Below are 22,197 nucleotides of genomic sequence, written 5' to 3' on the forward strand. Positions count from 1 at the left end.
AGTATGACTTATCATTTGTTTTTATAGTACATTCAAAATTATTGGCTATAAATTAGAAATTCTGAAAGTCGAAATTTTATTCTCGCAATTACCACTCCTGTGCGCTTTTTTCTTTTTCTTTTTTTTGACCGGTGTGCAGGCATACGCACACAGCTTAGAGGGAACAATGTCCAGGAGGAGTAGGGTGGCAAATGACTCTGTACTCTTATCAAATGACTAAGTTTTCATCTTACTTTACCCTTTACCAGCGAAATCTAAATTAGCAAAATTGATAATTCATGTGCTTTTGCATAATGCTTTTCAGCTCTTAGATCGTTAATGGATTCTGATGAAATTTGGTACAGTTTATTAAAGTATTAATATGAAGCAAAATTTTGATCAGAATTAGACGGTTCATCTCTTCTGTTTTTATCTTGCGTCAGTCCATTTAAAATGGTTATACTTTTCTGCTCATATTACGCCACAGACGAAAAAACCCAATCATAGACATACTAAATGTTTCGCAAATAGTTATGAGCTAAAAGTTTCTATTCACTCATATTCGGTACATCAAACGTTTATTTACACATTCAAACGTTTAGTAAAGATAATTGCTGATGAGAGCCAGTTAGTTACCGGCTTCTTAGTCTAACATATTATAAAAATATGCAATAATATTTAACCATATTTAAATCACTACTAATTTGTGTATAAAATGAAATACAAAAAAAATGAAGATTTTAGTAGTGAATGATTTATTATTCCTGCTTTAGCTAAGTTCTGTGTTTCGTCTGATGTCTTAATATTTTCTATCCGACGAAATTAACAGTCGTCGAAGTATTTTGGCGTTTCTAAATGTAAAACTTAATGGTAATTAATCTTATACGAAGTAACCGACATAAAAATAAATACTATGAGTGTAGGTTGGTTGCAAAATGAGTATTTCCTTATCACTTTAAGAACCTGAATACACCAATTTCGTGACATGTTATTGTGCCAGATTTAATCACCAACGCAGAACAATTGATAAACCTGGTGATTATTCTTGGAATACTGCCAACTCTTTTTCCATACACATTTTATTATTCTTTACTGAATGGGGTTAAAATAATTTTGCGGGGTTGTAAAACAAGTTTAATGATTTCCACGAATTCTTTGCATGTCCTTATTTTCTTCCTCCACATCCGTTTAGGTTACTGTCCGAACTCCTAAGGCGGGCCAGTTTTCATCCTACATCAAAATTCGATAAAAACTGATATTTGATTATCTTCAGTTAATATATCTTATTCAAGACTATCCATGTGAATTTTTCCAGTTTTAGGTGTAAAACTATCTCTCTGCTTAGTGCATTACAGGCTCTTGACTTCTATTTGAAATGTTGAAAAGCTATTCAAATATGGGGAATGAAATCTGAAGTTATTTAATATAAAGTTTAATCATACGTACCAGTCTTTCAACACTAATTTCACCTGTTCGGACACAGAAGGAAACTGAAAGAGAAACAGTAACATTAATTAAAAATAAATCACAGCGGACATAATATAAGTTTAATTTTTTTTTTACTATCCGCAATTAATTTTATGGATGAATTAGTAAAGTAAAAATTACCTACTAATTACACACAATCCCCGTAAAATGTTTGTAGGCTCAAGCAAAGTTTTGTTGAATATTTAATGCAGACTGATAGGCCCCAAGTAAAAATTAATGTGTTTTCATATTATATGAATTGTATTATTAGGATTTAAAAAGCATATTTTAAAGCAGGTTTTCATGACTGATCACAAGCAATGACTACTCGTCTGCAATGTTTCAGGGAAGTGACGTATTATCGTGAAGTACGCACGCGCGGTTATTTATTTTGCTTTTTTTTTTTCATTCAAGATGTGCATTACATCATGAATAATGTCAGAAATTTTTATTATTCTGTGATAAAATAAAGGCGCAATATGATAAGTACAAAAACGATTTGCTTCGAAACAAAATGATATTTTAAAATGTTACAAATATTTCAGGAACACTGGAATTTTTTTTTACTTTTTTGGCTTAAGCGATTTCATGCTTAAAAAAAAATCATTTATACGAAACATAAAACAAAATACTTAACGTTTTAAGACTCCATTACAACTAGCGCCACAATATCAACTCGAAAGAAGTATAAAACTTCTGCATTTGAAATAAAACATCAAATGATGATATTCGAAATTGCATCAATAGCTTGTGATTTTCCAAAAAAAAAACGATTTATTAAGTGTTATAATCGTTATGAATGCCTATTAAATATCTGCATTTCATTATAAAAAGTAGTTTAAAATATTTTAATAAATCCTTATGAAATTTTAGTATAAAGGGATCAATGGTTCACACACTTATGAAAGGGGGCGTAACTATCAGAGAAAATTCATGTCAGGAGTAGGTAGTCTCTCTCTAAGCGAATTTTTCGGGTGAAACACATTAAGATAATGAAAATCTTATTTCTATAAGGTAAAATTTCAATTATATCTGGATTCTCACTAACACGAGAAATATATCACTTCTGAATGTTAAATTAGAAATTTGCAGTTATTTAGTAATACAATAAATTTTAAAAAGGTGAATACTTTCTCATCCAGCAGGCACCATTAAATATCTTGAAGTACTAAAAAAAAAAAAAAAAAAAAAAAAAAAAAAAAAAAAAAAAAAAACTCTTCCAGAATGAAAACGAAGTATGAAAAACCAAAATTATCAATTGTGATCTAAACTATTTCTTAGATATTAACAGAAAAGGAAGGGGGGGGGGGAGAATACGACAAAAGAAATCGCTATGGGAACAACGGCTGTTTCTTTATATCGTTTAAAACTATCACACACCTTGTGACACATTGCGAAGAAAAACATGCCTTCATATGAGAATCCCACTCACATTTATATTAAAAAAATCCGTGTCATTTGAACCCACGTCTTTTCAATCAAAACCTATCATCGATACCCACTGAACTAAGAATCCCGAGAGAGAGAGAGAGAGAGAGAGAGAGAGAGAGCAAGATCTAGGAAACTACTGAACACTTGTATATGCATGCGTGTTCAACAAGCATAAAAACCAGTGTAAGGAACCGAAAAGAATTAGTTGTGTCATGTCATTAAATGACATTGTAATTATCTCTTTAAAAATAGAAAGACTTAATGATCAACTGCAGTATACATCAGTCAGTCGCTGTTAAAATATCTAGTAGGATACATTCATAGCCGAATTATATAACGAACGAAAACCAAAAGAAGCCACTGAAAAGAAATTGCTGCAGATTGATGTTTAAATGAAAAACTGAATTTAAAAAAAAAGGTTCCCCCTGTAAGTATTAAGATTTAGTAGCAAAACAACTGATTTCGTAAGGTGTAATGTATTATCAAAAATTATACTTAATGTGTTCGGTTACTTTGGTTCAAATGATCACTTATCTCTACAAGTAATGACGTCACAGGAAAAGCAGATTTTTAAGAGTTGTCAAGAATGCCCAAATGCCTTAAGCATGAGGTTTGATATTAATGATCAGGAACCACGTTAATACTGCAAAGGAAGATGAGATGAAACACTGATCATGGTGAAGATGAATGAAATGATGTGATTGGTATTAGTCGAGTATTTGAATTTAACAAAGTAATTGCAAAATAGATATTACAAAAAATTAACTCAAAGGATGATAAACCCCCGATCAGTTTGCGGCATTAGAGAACATATTTTATTTTTTAATTGAAGACTATTTCTGAAATTCTTTTCAAAATGCCTAAAAAGGCACCATCGATACATCTCCTATCCCCCTTACCAAAGGGGAAAAAAAAAAAAAAACATTTTAAAATGTGCAAGTAAGACACTGAAGATATTCGTAAACAAAACAAAGTTTATATGCATAAAATATCCGGTGTTTTTCCTAGGATAAAAATGAATGTTAAAATTTTATTCCGAATGTACCTATTTCCAAAAACAATGTCAAATTTACATGAAATATACAATTCAATAATAATCGTATAAGGGTTCATGTGCGTTGACTTCGTTAAAAATTACATATACATGCTGAGACTTTTTCTCTATATATAATAATTTGATAGACTTAAGATATGATCATCATGACATCACGTATCCATGACCAAAAACACTTCTTTACCAAGTGGCAGTTATACGTCGTCAAACTAAGTTCAATTTAAACTACAAATATGTTAACAGATCCTCCAACACATTCGAAGAATTTCTGGTTTTATCCCCATAAGAATAGTTAACGGTTTTTCGTAACTTCAGATGATTAGCAAAAACAGACCTATGCAGCGACGGAAGAAATACGAGATCGTAAACTCACCTGAAAACCTAAAGAAAGGCTTTCGTTCCACACTGGACTATCCATGCCGTAGATAATTCTCGAAACAACCTACAAGAAGTAATTCATGTCTTTATTTTGAAGCAATAAACAATCTGAAATTCCTATAAAACGACATTTGAGACTTTTAAACATATTAATTTCTTAAAGATTACCTTATTTCCAGCAAAATGAATCTCCACGTAAGGATCTGCGAGTTCCTTCTTTTCTTCGATGTTTAATATTTTTTTCACGCCTTCCATAAATCCGGGGTCCACTATTAATAAAAAGTTGTAATGCTTAATTTCAATGGAGAATAAAAAAAAAGATAAGCTTCTCATGATTAAGTGTTTTCTTTGACAGAAACAAAAATAATAAAGTATTTTTATTTCAATTGTGTTCTGCTTTATTTTGCACCTGATGGTGTATCTACTATCATCTTGCTTGCGCTGCAGTAATCATCTTTAACGGTACTTTGAATCAAGTTACCGTTTCTTTTTTAAAATTCTAATGCAGTTCGTTTAGGATTCTCTCATTCTTTTCGCAAATAAAACCTAAAGTTTATGTTACAGATATAGAATTTTAACTGAAGTCTGTTTTCGAACCTACCGATTACAAATATTTCATTTACATCCGTTAGGAGAAATGATATCTTGATTTTTTTTTTTATCAAAATTATATATGGCAAATGGACGTTTTATTCAAAAAGGCTTAATTTCGTTTATTTTCAAGTGATAATAGTCACTGTTCAATACAGATCTCTCTGCGATCTTCACGCTTATCACAGGTTTCCATTTCTACAAATTCTACTTCCATTTTTGCAATTTAATCTTGATTTACCACGATCTACAGTTGTAAATCGTGGTAAATGGAAACCGATAGATTGAAATTCAATTTAAGACCATGTATATAAGGGATATTTGAATAAATTCTAAACGGACAATAATCCGGAACTTACATCATACATCTAATTTTAGGTTAATGGATACCAATTAATTCATTGTAAAATTACCAAAATATCGACAACGGAATTATTATATTTCATAAACATAACTGATCGTAATCAAGAGATAGAAATTTATTTAATAACTTACTTCGAGGAAGATCTGATCCTTGATAGATGTGAAAGTTGAAAGATGCAGGCTTCAGATGCACTCCTACTGGAATCAACAGATTGCTAGAAGAAAAAGAATAAAAAAATATTTGAAGCCTTTTAAACTTGTAAAGCACAAAAGGGGATAGTTTCGTGTATTTTATGTAATGTATATCGCTACATTGCTGAGATTAGTTTGTTTGAAAATAAAAAATCACTATTAATTTTTTTTTAATTAAGTTCTCGTGACAAGTGATTTCAGCACAGGATTCGCAACAGCAGTAGGGCACAAATACATACCGATACCAGGAACTAATCACACCTTAAACAGTTTTCAAATATAAATTGAAACTATAGAAACCCCAAAAAAATTTTTGTCGAAATTAAATGACATTATTTCAATTAGTGCAAAACTTTTCCGCTAGGTGTAACTATAGTTAGTGAAATCTATTGGATCATTCATTGCTTTCTTCTAAGTAAAAGCGGACACACAATGATCATGCATTGTGTCCGCTTTTTCAAAAAGACACAACCACGTTTTTGTAAAGCGTGACTGTCGTGTCCTTTGCAATTTCCGTTCAATGAAAAAAAAAAAAAAAATTGGGCTTAAATGAATAGCACGTGCGCATCGAATTCTGCTGAAAATAAGGAAAATTATGAAAGCCTGAAGATGTTATAAACTTGTTTTCGGAGTAGAAACAATGTGCCGAATTGAAAAAAATAATGATTTCTGTTCATCATGTTTTCGACGTCCAAAATGGATGAAATGTGTGGCAGATCAAAATAGTCGATAAACAGTTACCACTATTGGAGAGTTATAAATCAATCGGAAACCATGCTGAAGCAATGTGATTTGAACATGTGTTGGATGCAGCTAATGCTCAACACTGTCTATTTTGTCGGTGCAGAATTCTGGCCAAAACGGTTATTGTTGGAAATTACGACGGAAGCAATTAAAGCTACGAGGTCAGTGTATTATGTCTGTAAATTGCGTGTGTTCTTCTAGCTTGTTATGAGGGAAGAAATACCTTCCCAACAGTGTAAGGTCTGCTCGTTCACCTTAAGTTTAAAAACGTGAAGGTTCTTTGCGTCCTAGGACGGAAATCGAACCAAACGATACCTTCGATACCAACTGACCTATGAGGTTCTGCTAAAAGGACACGACCGCATTCTCCTTGCTTCAAGATATTAAATTTCCTTATCTTAAATGTCATATCACTTAGAAGGATAGAACACATAATGTTTTAATTCGTACCAAATACTCTTATTATTCTTTCTTTATCCTTCCTATCGGCGTGCATCCTTCATATTTATTTACTAAAACACAATTTGCTCAAATTTGGATATAAATTTAATGCGTTTATTATTTCTCTTCAACGTCCCTGTCCATCTACAATACAGGCATACTACAGGCTGAACAACGTGTGTGCGTGCATGTTTAAATCACCATTAAAAAGAAGTATGAAAATATCAGACAATCATAAATAGATGGTATTCATAACAACATTACTGTTTAATGATGCAATTTATTTCACATCACCTGACCCAAGAGCCGTTTTCGACTCAAAGGGAGATTATCTATTTATTGTCATCAATATCGTATCTTTACCTAAAAGTTTTCTTCTGCAAATAGTTGAAACAGAGTTGAAATATTTAGTATTTTTATGACTCTCTCTCAAGCTGTTCAGCCATGGAGGTGATAAGTGATACGCTAAAAAGTACGTTATAAAAAGCTATTTACAAATTTTTTTTTCATCCAACAATTGTATATTTGGATTGAAATTCCATACATGAATCGAAAGAGAATATGACCGTCTGTCCTGCAGTGATCAGCCATTCATCCTTCTGGATTCCTCTAAAGCGCAATGAAATGTGCTTAAATATGCATACTCGAGTACATAGATTAGCGCAAAAGTCATAAATGAAAAGAAGCACATACCTCTCGACATCCTCTTCAGACTGGGTGCTAACACTTAGGTCCTATATAAGAATAAAGATAATTATAAAATCGTCAACACGAATACATTTCTTTACATTCATATTTATAATTACTAATACTGAAATATATGAGTATTCTAAGAATAGCCTAAAAGTTGTATATCGCTATGTTTAAAATGAAGCACAAAACAAATTTCTTAGAAAATTTGTATGGTTCATTAGTCGTTATAATTACTCATATGTACAAGCAGGTATGCATCGAAAAATCTTTTAATCAAAAGTTTCAACATAGTAACTAACCAGCTTCCCCACTCTAAACAATATTAATTCCCAGCTTTTAATCAAGCCCGATACCCCTGTATTCAATAGATTCCAATAAAAAACAGCATTTCTATTTCTTTGGTGGAGTGAGTGTTATTTGTAAAGAACGATGGTGTCTTCCTTTACACTTGAATAATATACATATACTGCTGAAAACAGAAATTTCAGCATCTCACTGACTGCCACTTGATGGCTGATGCGTGTCTCTAGTCAGGTGTTCATATAAAGAGTGTCAAGAGAACACGAAATAAACAATTCAACTTGTTCCTTGTACTTCAGTAATGTTCGGTCACTCTAGATCTGAGAAAACATCATTTTTAACAAATCAAGGGCAACGTGCTTTTGCCATATGAAAAAACATATTTCGCTAAAAATTCAAGAGATTGAGCGAATGCAATTAAAATTTATACATTTGTTTTAGCTTTATAAGTGAAGGGTACCTTGAAAGGTACAGGTGGACAATTTTTCCTGTATACCTTAACTAAATATTTCTCATCTGAGGAAGTATGGGCAAAACTTAAGGAAATTAAAGATGTGGGAAAAGAATATTGATAGAAATAAGGAAAATCGATGGTTATTGTAATGTATCATAATCTTACCGGACATTCGTCTCCTGGAGCCAGAACAACAATTGAAACTTTGATGTAGCCCATTATTCCAGGAATTAATTCATCATCGTTGGTTAGAAGGAGCCATTTATTCAAGATGGCGTGATTACTCTCCTCGTATACTGTTCCCAGATCCATCTGGAATAAAGTCGAAGCATTAAGTATCATGATAAATGTCTGTATCAAGCGAATGCCCTAATCTGGCTGTAAACTTGGTCTAGTACTAAAGGATGTAGATGGATTCCCGCCTAGCATCAAGCCCCAAAACTGTTTGTCAAGTGTCATCAACAAGAGCAAATAGTTGTGTTGGCATTGCAGGTCATGCGGTGGACATTCGCACTACCAGCCAGATCGGAGCATCCACATCGATTTTTATCCGTTAAACATTTAGGCAATAAGGATGCTAATTGGATAGAAAATGTATTAAAAATGATAACTTACCCTAAAAGAGCCTATTAATGTGTTAGAACGAAAGGCTCTCGCATTATAAACCTAAAAATAAATCAAATCAAGTATTTATTTTGATCGATATGCAATTAATATTGTTTAGCATAATTATTAACAGAAGAAAATCAACAATAGTATTATTTAAATACAAATGAAATCTCGTTTTAAGTTCTTTACCTTGAATTCAACAGTTTCATTGAAGAGGTTCACTGGGGTACATTCTCCATGAAAGAAAAATATTTCATTCCACCAAGGATTAATAGTAGACTTGGATACGTGGGTCTGCTTTACATTCTTGAGGACAGTCATTTGACAAATGGGGTTAATATTTGATCCAGCGAGATGCCTCCCTTCGACCACTTTCAAACGTACCTTGAAAAGGAAAGACCAGACGTTAGCTGCAGCCCAGTGCATTGATGGGGGGGGGGACAAATTAATCACTATCTAAAGCGACATCAGGTCACTTAGTTGAGGTACTTGAAGTTCTGAATTCTAAATACCAAGTTGTATTCAATTTTATCCCCCTTGAGTAATTATTGCTTTTTTTTTTTTTTTTAAATATAACACTGAAACGAAAATGGTGGGGCAAAAATATTTGAGGATTCCAAAGAGACTGGAATAAACTTGCGTACTGACTTTGAAACCTCATGGATGCTTACGCGTTTTTAAAATGGGATTTAAAACCTGAACATTTTTATTGTCAGTAAAAAAGACATGCTCAGATGGGACTTGCCAAATCTCGGCAAGAAAGAGGTTAATTATTTCTTAAAATGAAAACAGTGAAGTTGGGAGAAATGTTTGATAGAATTATATGAACATAAAACGTAGCAGCTAAAAAAGTGTTCTTCAACGTTTTCCTATGATGTCAACAGTAATTTATTATTTGACAGAAATGACACTATCTTCTGTTGCCAAGATGCATGGATATTGCAACCAATATCGATGTTTATTCAGAACTATACGAAGCTTATTTGGTTTTTCTAAGTTGGCTATCCGTAGCCGATTGGTGGTAACAGAAATGCAAGTATCCTTAGGGGTACTACCAGCTCCGTACGTTGCCGCAAACCAATTTTAGTAGCAAGATTTTTTTTTGTAAGTAACGGGGTAAATTCAGTTTTATATTAGTGATGAGGGCAAACCTGTAATCATTATTAAGGCACTCCGGGAGTCAGAATTACAACCGAAGGAACTAAGGCAATCGAGCCAATATTTTGTGTGTTGCTCTACTGGTTTGCGTTTATTTTGAGAGAGGAAAGAACCTCTCACCTTCATATGAGACTGGCCACACTCAGAGTTCAGAAGCTTTTAATACTACCTCACATCCTAGACAGGAGATTTGAATTCAGATCTTCCCCGCTGAACAGCAAAGTTTAGCATCGTCCTTGCTGCAACTCTACTGTGACTGCGCTAGTTATACCACGCAAAGGGAAACATAAGAGAATAAATAAAGCCTCTAACAATTAAGTTGCTGCTGAAAGGAGCAAGAAGCAATGATATTTATCTGTAATAGTTATCACACCGCTTGTTAAACGCTTGTTTTATTTGATATAACTACATGCTTTGGGAACACATTCAATTTCACCAGACTGAAACAAAAATTCTCAAAATGATATTTGATAATACTTGCCTGATATTTTCTCTTTTTGTTATTCATTGCATTTTCTACCGCAGTTGTTCTTCGAACTAGATCGTGATGAATTTCATTTCCGTGAAAGTGAACTTCCGAATCGCCATTCTGTTTTCCTTCTTTCTCCCCTGTAAGAATTTCAGATTAAGTTAAACTCAACACACAGAGAGAGAGAGAGCTAAATACATGCGAAGGTTTCTGTGGTAAGTGGTTCCGGTAAGCCCTTGAGGGACAGAGCTTATAATATTTCCAGCACAGAAAAACAAAGAAATGAAGAACTTCAACACAGATCCTCAAAAAAAAAAAAAAAAAAAATCAGATTATGAACCGAAGACAATAAAAAAAAAAAAAAATCCCTAAACACCACAAGCATCTCACAAAAGCAAGATTTCAAGAATGCAATCACGCTTCCATACATCAAGAATGTTACAGACAAAATGGCCAAATTACTAAACAAACATAACATCAAAGTGGCTTTTCTACCGTTGGAAAAAATTTCAAGATCTCTACATTCCCCAAAACCTCCACATCATCCTTTAAAAAAACCAGGTGTATGTAATATTTATTGTTCCTGTGTCATCTGTTATGTAGACCAGACGGGAAGATCAGGGTAAATTCGCATGAACGAACACCAAAAAGACGTGCAAAAAGAAGGGAATACAAATCAGGCTTAGCATACCATACAACTTCCACCGGCCATAATATACTCTGGCAAAAAACAAACATGTCTTACATTTCATAAGGAAATTTAAAGAAGCTACAAACATGCTTAGAATTCCAACGCAATGCAACAAAAACCAGGGCCTAATTCTACACCAAGTTTGATCAGCATTGATAAAAAATATACCCAAGTCAGACCTCGGGCAAATGTGAACGTGAACAACACAACGTGACAGCATCCAGCACTGTTCAAACTCAGCATTGCACTGAATCTACATTCGGATATTCAATTTAATGAACAGTTAGAGAACTGTATAGAATGAACTATTTTGAGTAATTTCTCATTTCGTGTGTTTAAAACTTTTAGTTACCTTTGACCCCTGAAGATATAAGTTATAACTTATGAAACTTGTCGGGTTTATTTTTTATTGTTATTTATCGTAATAAACATGGGGTCCAATTACCGGAATCTTTCTCATAAAAAGCTAAACACAACTCAATACTGTAATAATTCTGACATACAAACACCAAGTAGTTCAATCATTGCTGCGCAGAACTACTGGTGATATTACACCATAATGTCTATCTACAACACAAATGCTGGTCATGAAATTCAGGCTTGCTCTTGTTATCATTCAGGGAGTGAGAGGTGTGATTGAAGTCTGATTAGCGGAATAATGAATTACTGACCATTTAAAACTATATATTTAAAAATTTATGTACATTTAATCATAGAATATCATTTGTAAAATGTTATATTTGTATCTTTTTCAGATAGAATATCATTACAAGTTGGTTGTGACTTAATTTCACAAGCAACACGCACACTTGTAAAGGCTGGCTGAAGCTCACTGACTAGAGCTACTTTGACTGCGTGTGGCCTGTGTTTAAGACGACGTGAAGGGAGAGGAAATGGCTATGCGCGCGCATGAAATCACAGTGCTGTAGCGAGAACCTGAAAGCTCCGACAACTGAGCAAGCCAAGGTAGCTTTGAGTAGACAAGCATCGCCCTTCGATACACAACGCAAAGCTCAATTATGGCCGCGCAAGCTTAAGACGTCTTCTGTCTACAAAAATAAAAGTCTAAATGGAATGCTTATAAATGCATGCATTTATTTCTTTCTTTTTTTCTCAAGTAATAAGCTTGCGCAACAAGCATGGAGAATTCACCCCTGCACAAATGTTTATTACGTTCTTACTCAGTTCATCGCTCTCGTTCCACAGTAAGTAATGCAAAGTCATTCAAACCTAGATTCACAAAAAATAATATTCCAATGGCAATGCAAAAGTGTTGTACTGTTCTTAAGTGAAGATACGAACCAAGTTCTTTTTACAGAATTAGATTATTTTTTTTTATTAACAATACAATGTGAGTGTAAGCATATAAATCGTGAGACCACTTTCCTGAGGTAAGTGGTCTCACGATTAATTTATTGAGATAAGTAGTGGACAATTTATTATTCGCAAAGAATAATAAATTGTCATTAAATGACTTAATATGAACTGCGTATTAAGTCATTTAATGGATCAATACAATAATCAAAGCTGATTATTTCATTTTCTTTATATGTAAACGCCGTTTGTTCACAGAAGATGAGACGTAATGTTCCCTGACGACCAGAGGTTGCTATGGAAACCTGTTTGATACCCGACTTCATTGGTAATCCTCTTATCTGTGGAGGTATCCTGAATCCGAGACTTCTAGCACAAAATCTATACATAAATCTCGACTAAAAATGGTTTTATTGACTTTAATCAGACAGTTACCATTGTTTTCTTTCACAATTAAGATACCCGTTGATAAGAACTAGTGAAAGCGATTGTTCGATTTTCTAGTATTCACTGTACGCTGCTGGACCTCCACAACGGCAATCATAGTTCAGATCTTACTGGGCGATAAGAGTTCGGAAGGGCTATCAATTATTGATAGTTAATCTGACTTATAATACACTCCTTAATTCTGAAGTCTACGAAACCTTTTTTCCTTCATTTCGGGAAGTTCCCTTCTACTAAGAAGAAACACGTGGGTGTATGTTGGCTTTTTCACACGCCTTTCATTTTAAGAGTGGCGTTTAACACCCACGTGCTGTTTTGTTATTTCTAGGTCGACCGATAAGCACTTATGAATCAGTTCTACTGCTTGTTATTGCTAATGTGACGTCATAGAAGAGGGGATGCCTACCTGGGACTGCTTGATTAAAGTGCGAATAAGAAAACCTTGAAGGGAAGACAGGCACGTCCGGTTCAAATATAAATAAGGTTTGAATGTATGCACAAACTCCTGTTTGGAGGTTGCGACACAAATTAAATGTGTCGCAAATCTGTTCACGTAATAAGTTAACGGAGCACAGAAGGAAAGAACGAGAGAAAGCAGAAGGAAAGATATTTATAAAGCAAATCGATTTCAGAGGTGAATTCTAATGTATGCCGTATGACTCATTCGAGAGTAAATATACATACATTTTTATGTGGTCTGTGAAATCATCGTAAAGACGGAAAAGGAAGCAAGAGTACCCAATGGTGACTGATATAAGTATCTAGAACTTATTCTGATTGTATGAAATCATATTTTGTTCTAAGTTAAAATTTTCTTAAGGAGATCCCAAGGCAGAAACACCTAAAAATTGCATGTTAGGACTGTCACCTTTATAGTGTCTCAACGGTCTACATAGATTATGGATGAAGACGAATAAAATAGAAAAAATCCTTAGTCCATCCCAGCAGTAATATATATTATAAGTTTATGACCTTTCGAGAGAAGGAGCACATAACAAAATGTAATGAGAAAAAGAAAAAAAAAAAAAAAAGACGCTAATCGTCCCTGTAAACTATCAGCATACTCTACTCAACTTCATTTCCAATACAAAAACAAGAACTTGACAATGAATAATGTGGAAGATGATACTACAATTAAAATAATAAATTCCTAAAATAAAGAGTCAAAAGCCTTTTGACTCTTTATTTTAGGAAATTGAAATCAAAAGGCTATGATCTTTTAATTCTTTCCAAACAGGAGAAAAGAAAGGCAAGTGATTGGTGGCGCACTCCGGATTTAATCTTGGGGGGGGGGGGGGGAGCGATTGGGTAGACGATTTACGAATACACAGTACGCATTGCATACGACCTATGACTGAGCATCTGCAGTGATCGCCAATACATGACAAGTAGTATAGAAGTAGAAGACACAACATAAACAAAAAAAAAAAAAAAAGACGCTAATCGCCCCTGTAAACTATCAGCATACTCTACTCAACTTCATTTCCAATACAAAAACAAGAACTTGACAATGAATAATGTGGAAGATGATACTACAATTAAAATAATAAATTCCTAAAATAAAGAGTCAAAAGGCTTAAGTAAGTTATGCAAAATTATATAAATCAAGTTGATATTAAATCCAATATTATTTCAAAGCCGAATGTAGAAACTATGAAGGTTTCGTAAAAAAAAGTTGACCAGAAAGCTAACGGGAATATACTCGCCAGCATTTACGAGTTGCCCTAGCGCGGATCTTATAAAAAACATGATCGCTTGTCCAAGCGTTCATATATTCGTCTTCTATTGGTACATTTTGATAAGATTTCACTGGCCTGACAGCTGTTTCGAACTAGTTGGTTCTCCTTAGAGACCAGCCAGAAACATTAAGAGAGCAAGAACTCTCGTTCAGTACTAAGGAACTGCATTCAACATTATTTCTAATGCCGAATGTAGAAACTATAAGTTTTCGTATTACCGACCGAGAGTTCACTTACGAAAAATACTGAACTGGTTAGGTTACGACCTCTGACACTTAGAGTTCCTTAGGTTATTATGAACATTAGAAGTATTCTATGTCAACTGTAGGCTTTTGAGTATTTACCAGGTGTTAAACTGCCATATCGTGAATATAGTATTACATTGCCAATAACGAAATAGACGAGCCACCTATATTTGAAGGATGAGAGTTTATCACCACTAGTTTTTCAATCAATGTGCATTCAAGTACAACAAAACCACAAATACGCGAATTGCGCACCCATCCAGTTTGTTAGAATGACCAAGAAAAACAGAAATTGAAATCAAAAGGCTATGATCTTTTAATTCTTTCCAAACAGGAGAAAAGAAAGGCAAGTGATCGGTCGCGCATTCCGGATTTAATCTTGGGGGGAGGGGGGGAGCGATTGGGTAGACGATTTACGAATACACACTACGCATTGCATACGACCTATGACTGAGCATCTGCAGTGATCGCCAATACATGAAAAGTAGAGACACAACATAAATAAAAAAACAAAAACAGAATTTTAATCAGGAAAAGATTTTTGTAAAATTTTCTAGTGTTTATTTCCTTTTTGTACTGCCCAGTCTTCTTAAGGAGTCACTTCTAGAGAAATTTCGAGAACTCCCTAAAGGAGACATGAATCTTCTACAGAATGAAAGCGTAAAAATACTTTTGCGAAATTTTGATGGTATGCTGGCGTTTAAATCAGACGAGATTGTTCAAACAATGATCTCTCACTTTGCTAAGTGAGCGCTCATTAGTAATAGGCACAAATGGGATAATCTGCACTTATGCGAAAGAAATATTCAGCTGAACTGGTTAGGTTATTGACATGGTTACATAATATAATTTGATTCTTCGCTGGGGAATACAAAGAATGTAAGGGACAACTGTTCTTCAATCTACGATAGTCTTTGTACAGGAGTGGTGCAAAAACTTGTGCATCTAACTACCAATCTATTAGTATCTCTGGAGTGGTGGTGAAGACTTTAGACAGCATACAAGAATGGGTTGACCGACAAGCTATTCTTTGCAAGAAAGAGAATGGATTTACTAAAGGGGAGATATGTCTGAGTAATTGATTCTGAGTATATAATAATAATGTTACTGAATTGGATATTACATTATGATACTGTTGGACTTTAAGGCATATGATAGGATATTACATGAAAGATTGTTGCAGAAATTATGATAATACTGTGGATTATAAACTATTGCCTGGATAATAGGATAAGTAAGGAACAGGTATCATAAAGTGGTACATGGGAGTGGGGATCAGTCTTTGGACAATTGTTTTTCAGTATACACATTAATGATATTGGAAACTACGTGACAGGTGATGTAAAGATAGTCATCGCAATTAGAGATGCTATTGATATGCAGCACTTACAAAATTACATGAATAGGCTAGAAATATGGGCAAATTACAACCAAGAGAGAGAAAAATGGGAATAAATATGTTCACATTTAACCTATTGTGAAAGCAGTTTGATCTGCAATACCAGTTTTCAGAGATATACACTCTTGGGAAACTGCATGTGTATACGTTACCCCACCATGCACGAGTGTGTTCGTGAAAACTACATTTACTAGTTGTCTAATGTGTTACGAAAATACCCTTTCAGGCGGTTTATTAAATTCTCCTTCAGATATTGATTTGTTCATAAATACCAACAGTAGCGCACTCAGGATTTAATCTTGAGGGGGGGGGGGGTCCGAGTTGAGTAGACAATTTGAGAATACACACTACGCATCGCATACGACCTTCGACTGAGCATCTGCAATAATCGCAAATTCATAAGTAGTATAAAAATAAAAGACACGACACAACATAAATAAAAAATAAATAAATTTTATTAATTCGGAAAAGATTTTTGTCAATCTTTCTAGTTTTTTTCCCTTTTTCTTTGAGTGGGGCCAGGGCCCTCCTCCCTCCCCCTCTGGGTGCGCCACTGAATACCAAAGTACATAAAGGAGAATGAACATTAACGAAAGATTTATACCGACTGAATGGAAGCAAGCAAAACTCACATTAATACAATTCTGAAAATTATTTAATTCCCAAAGATGTATTAATACATGAATTTTCCGAGTATAGTGTGTCCTTGTAGCAATATCTATTGAGCTCGAATAGTATGGCAGACTTCATGAAAATGGAGCGATCTGTACAAATCGCGAATGTTCCTATTTGGAATACAAATGTTCAAGAGAATGGCACATAAAAACTTTACATAGCATGACCTAATTAACGAGGCATAACAAACTGGTCTTGCACAACACCCCTCCCGGTCAGAGAATTCATTCAAGCCTACTCAATGTCACATTTAAATGTTATCAAGATAAAATAACAAGGTGAACTTCAAGTTGTTTGGAAACATGCAAAGTTGCTAAATCTAAATATTGAAAACGTAATACTTACTTTGCTCTTCTTTCCTGTAACTAACCGTTAAGAAGAGGGTGCCCTGGTGAAATATGAAAAATCATAATTTCAGATAACGGATAACAAGTAACAAATAAGAATATTATTTCTATTTTTCTGCATATTTTTAATTACAGTATCGATTCCTTTTAATTCCTATATTACCATCGAGATAATTTAGAAGCTATTGCATTTTTTACATAACAGGAATTAAATATATGGGCGCGTACTTTTTTTGAAGCAACATTCTGACTTCGTCACTAATAGAGTGCTGATGGTATGGATTGATGTTGGAAATCAGCAGACGAAGCCGACTTTTAACCTCGTCCTAACCATTTGTAACTAGTCAGAAGGACATTTACGATTAAATGTATTACCAGCATTCTTCTATAGTCTGTACGCATAAATGCAGAACAGTCAAAACGTTACGAAGCAGTTCTCCAAATATGGATTTGTAGGCGCAAAGTGCGAGTGTTGATGTGTTTCAAGTAAATGTCTATTGCAGGCAGCTGCGATTGAGAAATTGATTAACACAAAATGAATTATAATCGAAGAAATACTAATTAGAAATTGTGCATCAAATTTGATATAAAATTTATTTGATTATAATTCATGCGATATAGTAGAAATGATATTGGAAATTGCAATTTTTTTAAGACTTCCAGAATATTTTCATAAATCTGCAATTGTTACTCATTTATCTTAAATGGAATTATTTGTTATGAATCTTTAAATACCAATGCAATAATTAAATGCCTGATAAGACGTCTCCCTTCATGGTATAAGGTAACTTATGACAAATAATTGCTATTCAGATAACATTATGTTATCTGTACGGCAGACTAGATCAAGAGATCAGGTTAGCAATATAGACTACCATAAATTTAGACTCTTGGATAATAAGTATCAAATATGACTATTACTTTTAGTTCTGTTTATATTTTCATAATGCTGTAAAATTAGCCTTACAGTACCCGAAATGGGAAATTAAGTTTAGGGAGTTATTACAATAGTCTGGGAAAAAGGGCAATTTATTTTACCAAAAGTATGACAAGTTATTCACTTGAGTATATCTAACCCCCGATTTACACGGTACTCGAATTGCACGATCTAAAAATGCTACGAATTTTCGTTTTACACTGTACAATTTCGAGCATGAAATTATGCTTATATGCCTTATACCCATTGTTATGGGTTTCGTAAACCGCGAACTTAAGGAATCAACTAAAATCAATAATTCTAAACATTTCAGACATATTCTCTTGCAATAGACGGAAGTACAGATGTACGGGATATCGTTCAGCTAGCTGTTTTTATTCGTGGATGTGATATGAACTTAAGAGTAAGTGAAGAACTTCTAAAAATTATTCCTATGCTAGATACAACCACTGGAGTTAATAGTTTTGACACCCTTATGGAAGTTTTTAATGAATGCAATTTACCGTTAAAAAAATTAGTTTGTCTTGCAGCTGATGGTGTTCCTGCCATGACCGCTGTTGTTAAAGGAGCTGTTACAAATTTAAAAGAAAAATGCAAGGAACAAGGTAATAATTTTCAACATTTTCATTGCATTATTCATCAGCAAACACTATGCTCCAAAGTTTTAAATATTGGACATCTTCTAAAAATGTCAGTAAAATTGTAAATTATATTCATGCACTTAATCATCGCTAACTTAGTAACTTTCTAGAAGATATAGAAAGTGAATATAGCGATCTACCTTATTATACAGAAATTAGATGGCTTTCCAGTCAAAGTTTTAAAGCGATTCTTCGAATTGCTGGAAGAAATTCCCATTGTTTTTTTTTTAGAATCGAAAAATGATTAATGCGAAATATTTAAAAAAGGATCAATGGATGAAGGACCCGGCTTTTTCAGTTGACACTACAAGTCACCGTAGTCAACTTAATCTTAAGCTACAAGGCAAACGTCAAGTAGTTGCACCAAGTTATTTGACAATATTAACATTTTCAAAACAGAAATTACTTTGGTAAAAACAAATTCAAAAAGAAAATGTATCCTATTTTGAATGTTGTCAAATCATTATTACAAAAATCACTTAAATTGAAATTTTCAGAATATGCCAATCAAATTAAGTTATTAGAAAATGAATTCGAAAGATTTTTAGATTTTAAGAAATATGAAAATCAGTTTCACTTATTTACTTCTCCTCTATCGATTGATGTTGAAACTGTTGATGACAATTTACAGTTAGAATTATTCGAAATTCAGTGTGATTCCGTACTGAAAACAAAAATATACGGATGTTGGAATTCCAAAGATCTATAATTAATTATCAGTCGATCGATACCTCAATGTGTTATGTGAATTAGGAGTATTTTATCTATGTTCGGCAGCACATATTTATGCGAACAGCTATTTTCAACTTGAAAGAATGATAAAACTGCGGAAAGATCAACATTAGCAGACCAGCATGCAAGCAATATTGAAAATAACCACAGCTCAACAAATGCAATCAAATTTTGAAGATTTCGTTAATGAAAACCGTTGTCAAGTTTCTTCAAAAAATGATATGTTTAATTTTATTTAAATATGTAAACTTTATATTTTATATGTATTTTTGTAAAATGGTTGTATTTTGCACTTATATACTCTAATGTTAATATTAAAAAATCTGTTTCTCTTTATTTGAAGATTTTTTTCTGTTGCGGCCCGCGGCTTGATGTAAAATTCTTAATTTGGCCCTTGGAGGTAAAAGAGTTTGACATGCTTGATCCATTGAGTATGTCGGTACACTGGAGGTATCAGTCCGCCGGATCACCTACGTGCAATATTTAGATATAATAATTAAATTTTAAAATAATATATTTTATACAATGTGCATTTAATTGATCTATTATTATAAGCATACAACCATCAGCTAACGTAAGTAACTACTGTATCATTTATTAACGTACATTATTTGAAAATAATATAAGGAGATAATGGTTCAAACACCGCTACACATGCACGCACATTGTGTCTTTAATTATGAATTATTTTAATATACGAGTAAGTACTTTTGTTTTATATCGCGTTCATTATTTTTATGCATAGGTACACAAACAAATTTGAGTTAAATTTATTTTAAAAAATACATATTTAATTGAATGTTAGGGAACCTATCCCCCAATTTTCTATACAAATATTTGTCTCCATTTACGCGATTTGCATTTACACGGTACTTTTACACAACCAATGTGCCGTGTAAATCGAGGGTTACGCGTGTATTCCAAATCCAGATTAATGTAAAACACGCCTTTAAGATAATCTAACTTTAGGCCATTTTTTTGCTTCTGTACTCTTTAAAACTATCTTGAATTTTTTTTATTATGCTACGGAAAAAAGTTTAGGTCTTATTTACAAGAATTACCTTATTTGAAGTGGAATTAAAATGACCGTTAGTTGATCGACCCTATCAATTTATTAGGCATTTATAGCGAAAAACATGCAGTGTATGTTTTTCACTAGCAGAAGCTAATTCTAACCGGGTTAGAATTATTTTTCTCTTCTAAATACAATTTAGAAAACTGAACTTACTGAGGTTGGTCGTTGATTATGATCGAATAAATCCAATGAGTATTCTAAAGGTCCCTGAGCTTCTACGGCATTACGTAACAACAAATTAGTTTCGCCCATCAACCTGAAAAAGATATAAAAATAATGCACTTGATTGAGCAAGCATTTTAAATTCTCCATTGTTTTAATAATATTGGGTTAAATCAAATACTATGCATTTGTGAGAATAAGGATAAATTTGCATTAGACTGACGTCATCACTAGTTTTTTTTTTTTGTTGTTGTTGTTTTGTTTTCCACTTTAATGTTCGGGACTCAGCTGGGAAATACTTTGTTCGGTATAAGTCACACGGGTTAAAAAAAAAAAAAAGTCTGAAAAGTAAGTCTTAGAGCAGTGCAAGCTTACCACACTGGTGATGTCACTGGTTTTGAAAAACTACTTCGTAAGTTATAACAATATAATAAGTAAGTATCTTTAAGAAGTATTCATTTGAAAAATTCTTTTTCTACACTAATTTTACGGCAGAATTAAGAGTGCCGACTAAAAATCGTGCACTGTGAAAGAAGTCTATCAACGCACTTCGAAATACCCGTCAAATGGAGTGGCTATTAATTGGCACGCCTGAAGCTAAGTTGGTCAATACTGATAACTAATTCATTGATAAATGTTCCCATTTACACACCAGCTCGTAACGTTAAGAATTGTCCCAGTTTTTATCAGTTGGGTTAAACGTAATCCCAGACGACAATTAACAATTCGTACAATGATAGCCTAAGAAAGGCCCAGATGGTATTGCCCGAGGTAAATATATTATTGCTTTTTCATTCTTATTATTCTTTATTACTCAAAACAAATACGATACATTCAAGGTTACATTTCATAGATTAACAAAGTACAAAGAAACTCGCATGTTGTTCGCCAACAGAATGTATAATCAATAATTATAAGTTAACTGTATTAATATTTTAATGCAATGATTGTATACTTAGGAATACAAATGAACTAGTAACCTGAAATTTAAAAATTCACAAAAGAACATTACTCAGTAATCTGGAGAAAAAGAAAGTTATTAACATTCATTGGGAAGATGATCGTACCAAAATAGTGTCGAAAACTCCAAAATTTCTGCTATTCTGCTTACTGGTATCGCACAAGGCAATATTGTCAGGTAATAAGTTGCAGAGCTTGTATTACCTGACAATATTACCTTATATTCATCGTCACTCTTTCGCTCAGGCCTACATATTTTACCGCGTAAGCTTCCATAACCAATAATCCCACGGAATAGGTTGGTTGCTCCTTATTCCCGGTTGTATCCCATGTCTGTCAAAGCATGCGTTCACAGGGCGGTTTGCCTGCTTTGCAGGAAGCAAAAAACCCAGGATAAACTGGGGGAGGGGAGGAACCCTGCAGTCCACGCCCAAGACTGGCTAACTTGGCTATGGCTGAGGAAAATCCTTAAGCTCCTCAGGTCTCCGACGAAAATCGAACCTAGAACATTCC

At 33.6% G+C, this 22,197-nt stretch overlaps 1 protein-coding gene across 3 annotated transcripts in view; it reads right to left on the minus strand.

Moving 5' to 3' along the window:
• The window catches only part of LOC150106416 (dysferlin-like), a 328,783-nt gene that overhangs the window by 272,283 nt on the left and 34,303 nt on the right, over window positions 1–22,197 (minus strand). For all 3 annotated transcript variants that reach the window (XM_090393128.1, XM_090393127.1, XM_090393129.1), the window contains exons 5-15: window positions 20,716–20,818; window positions 17,176–17,218; window positions 10,336–10,463; window positions 8,886–9,080; window positions 8,703–8,753; window positions 8,253–8,399; window positions 7,334–7,374; window positions 5,396–5,478; window positions 4,478–4,578; window positions 4,305–4,373; window positions 1,426–1,469 (exon numbers count right to left, since the gene is read on the minus strand). In XM_090393128.1, coding sequence (XP_090249254.1) covers window positions 1,426–1,469; window positions 4,305–4,373; window positions 4,478–4,578; window positions 5,396–5,478; window positions 7,334–7,374; window positions 8,253–8,399; window positions 8,703–8,753; window positions 8,886–9,080; window positions 10,336–10,463; window positions 17,176–17,218; window positions 20,716–20,818 — 1,005 coding nt within the window. The remainder of the gene's footprint in view (window positions 1–1,425; window positions 1,470–4,304; window positions 4,374–4,477; window positions 4,579–5,395; window positions 5,479–7,333; window positions 7,375–8,252; window positions 8,400–8,702; window positions 8,754–8,885; window positions 9,081–10,335; window positions 10,464–17,175; window positions 17,219–20,715; window positions 20,819–22,197) is intronic.

The sequence above is a fragment of the Typopeltis vanoorti genome, chromosome 5 (genome assembly GCF_054136105.1).
Source record: "Typopeltis vanoorti isolate ZY-2024b chromosome 5, IOZ_Tvanoo_1.0, whole genome shotgun sequence".
NCBI classification, from domain to species: Eukaryota; Metazoa; Arthropoda; class Arachnida; order Uropygi; family Thelyphonidae; genus Typopeltis; species Typopeltis vanoorti.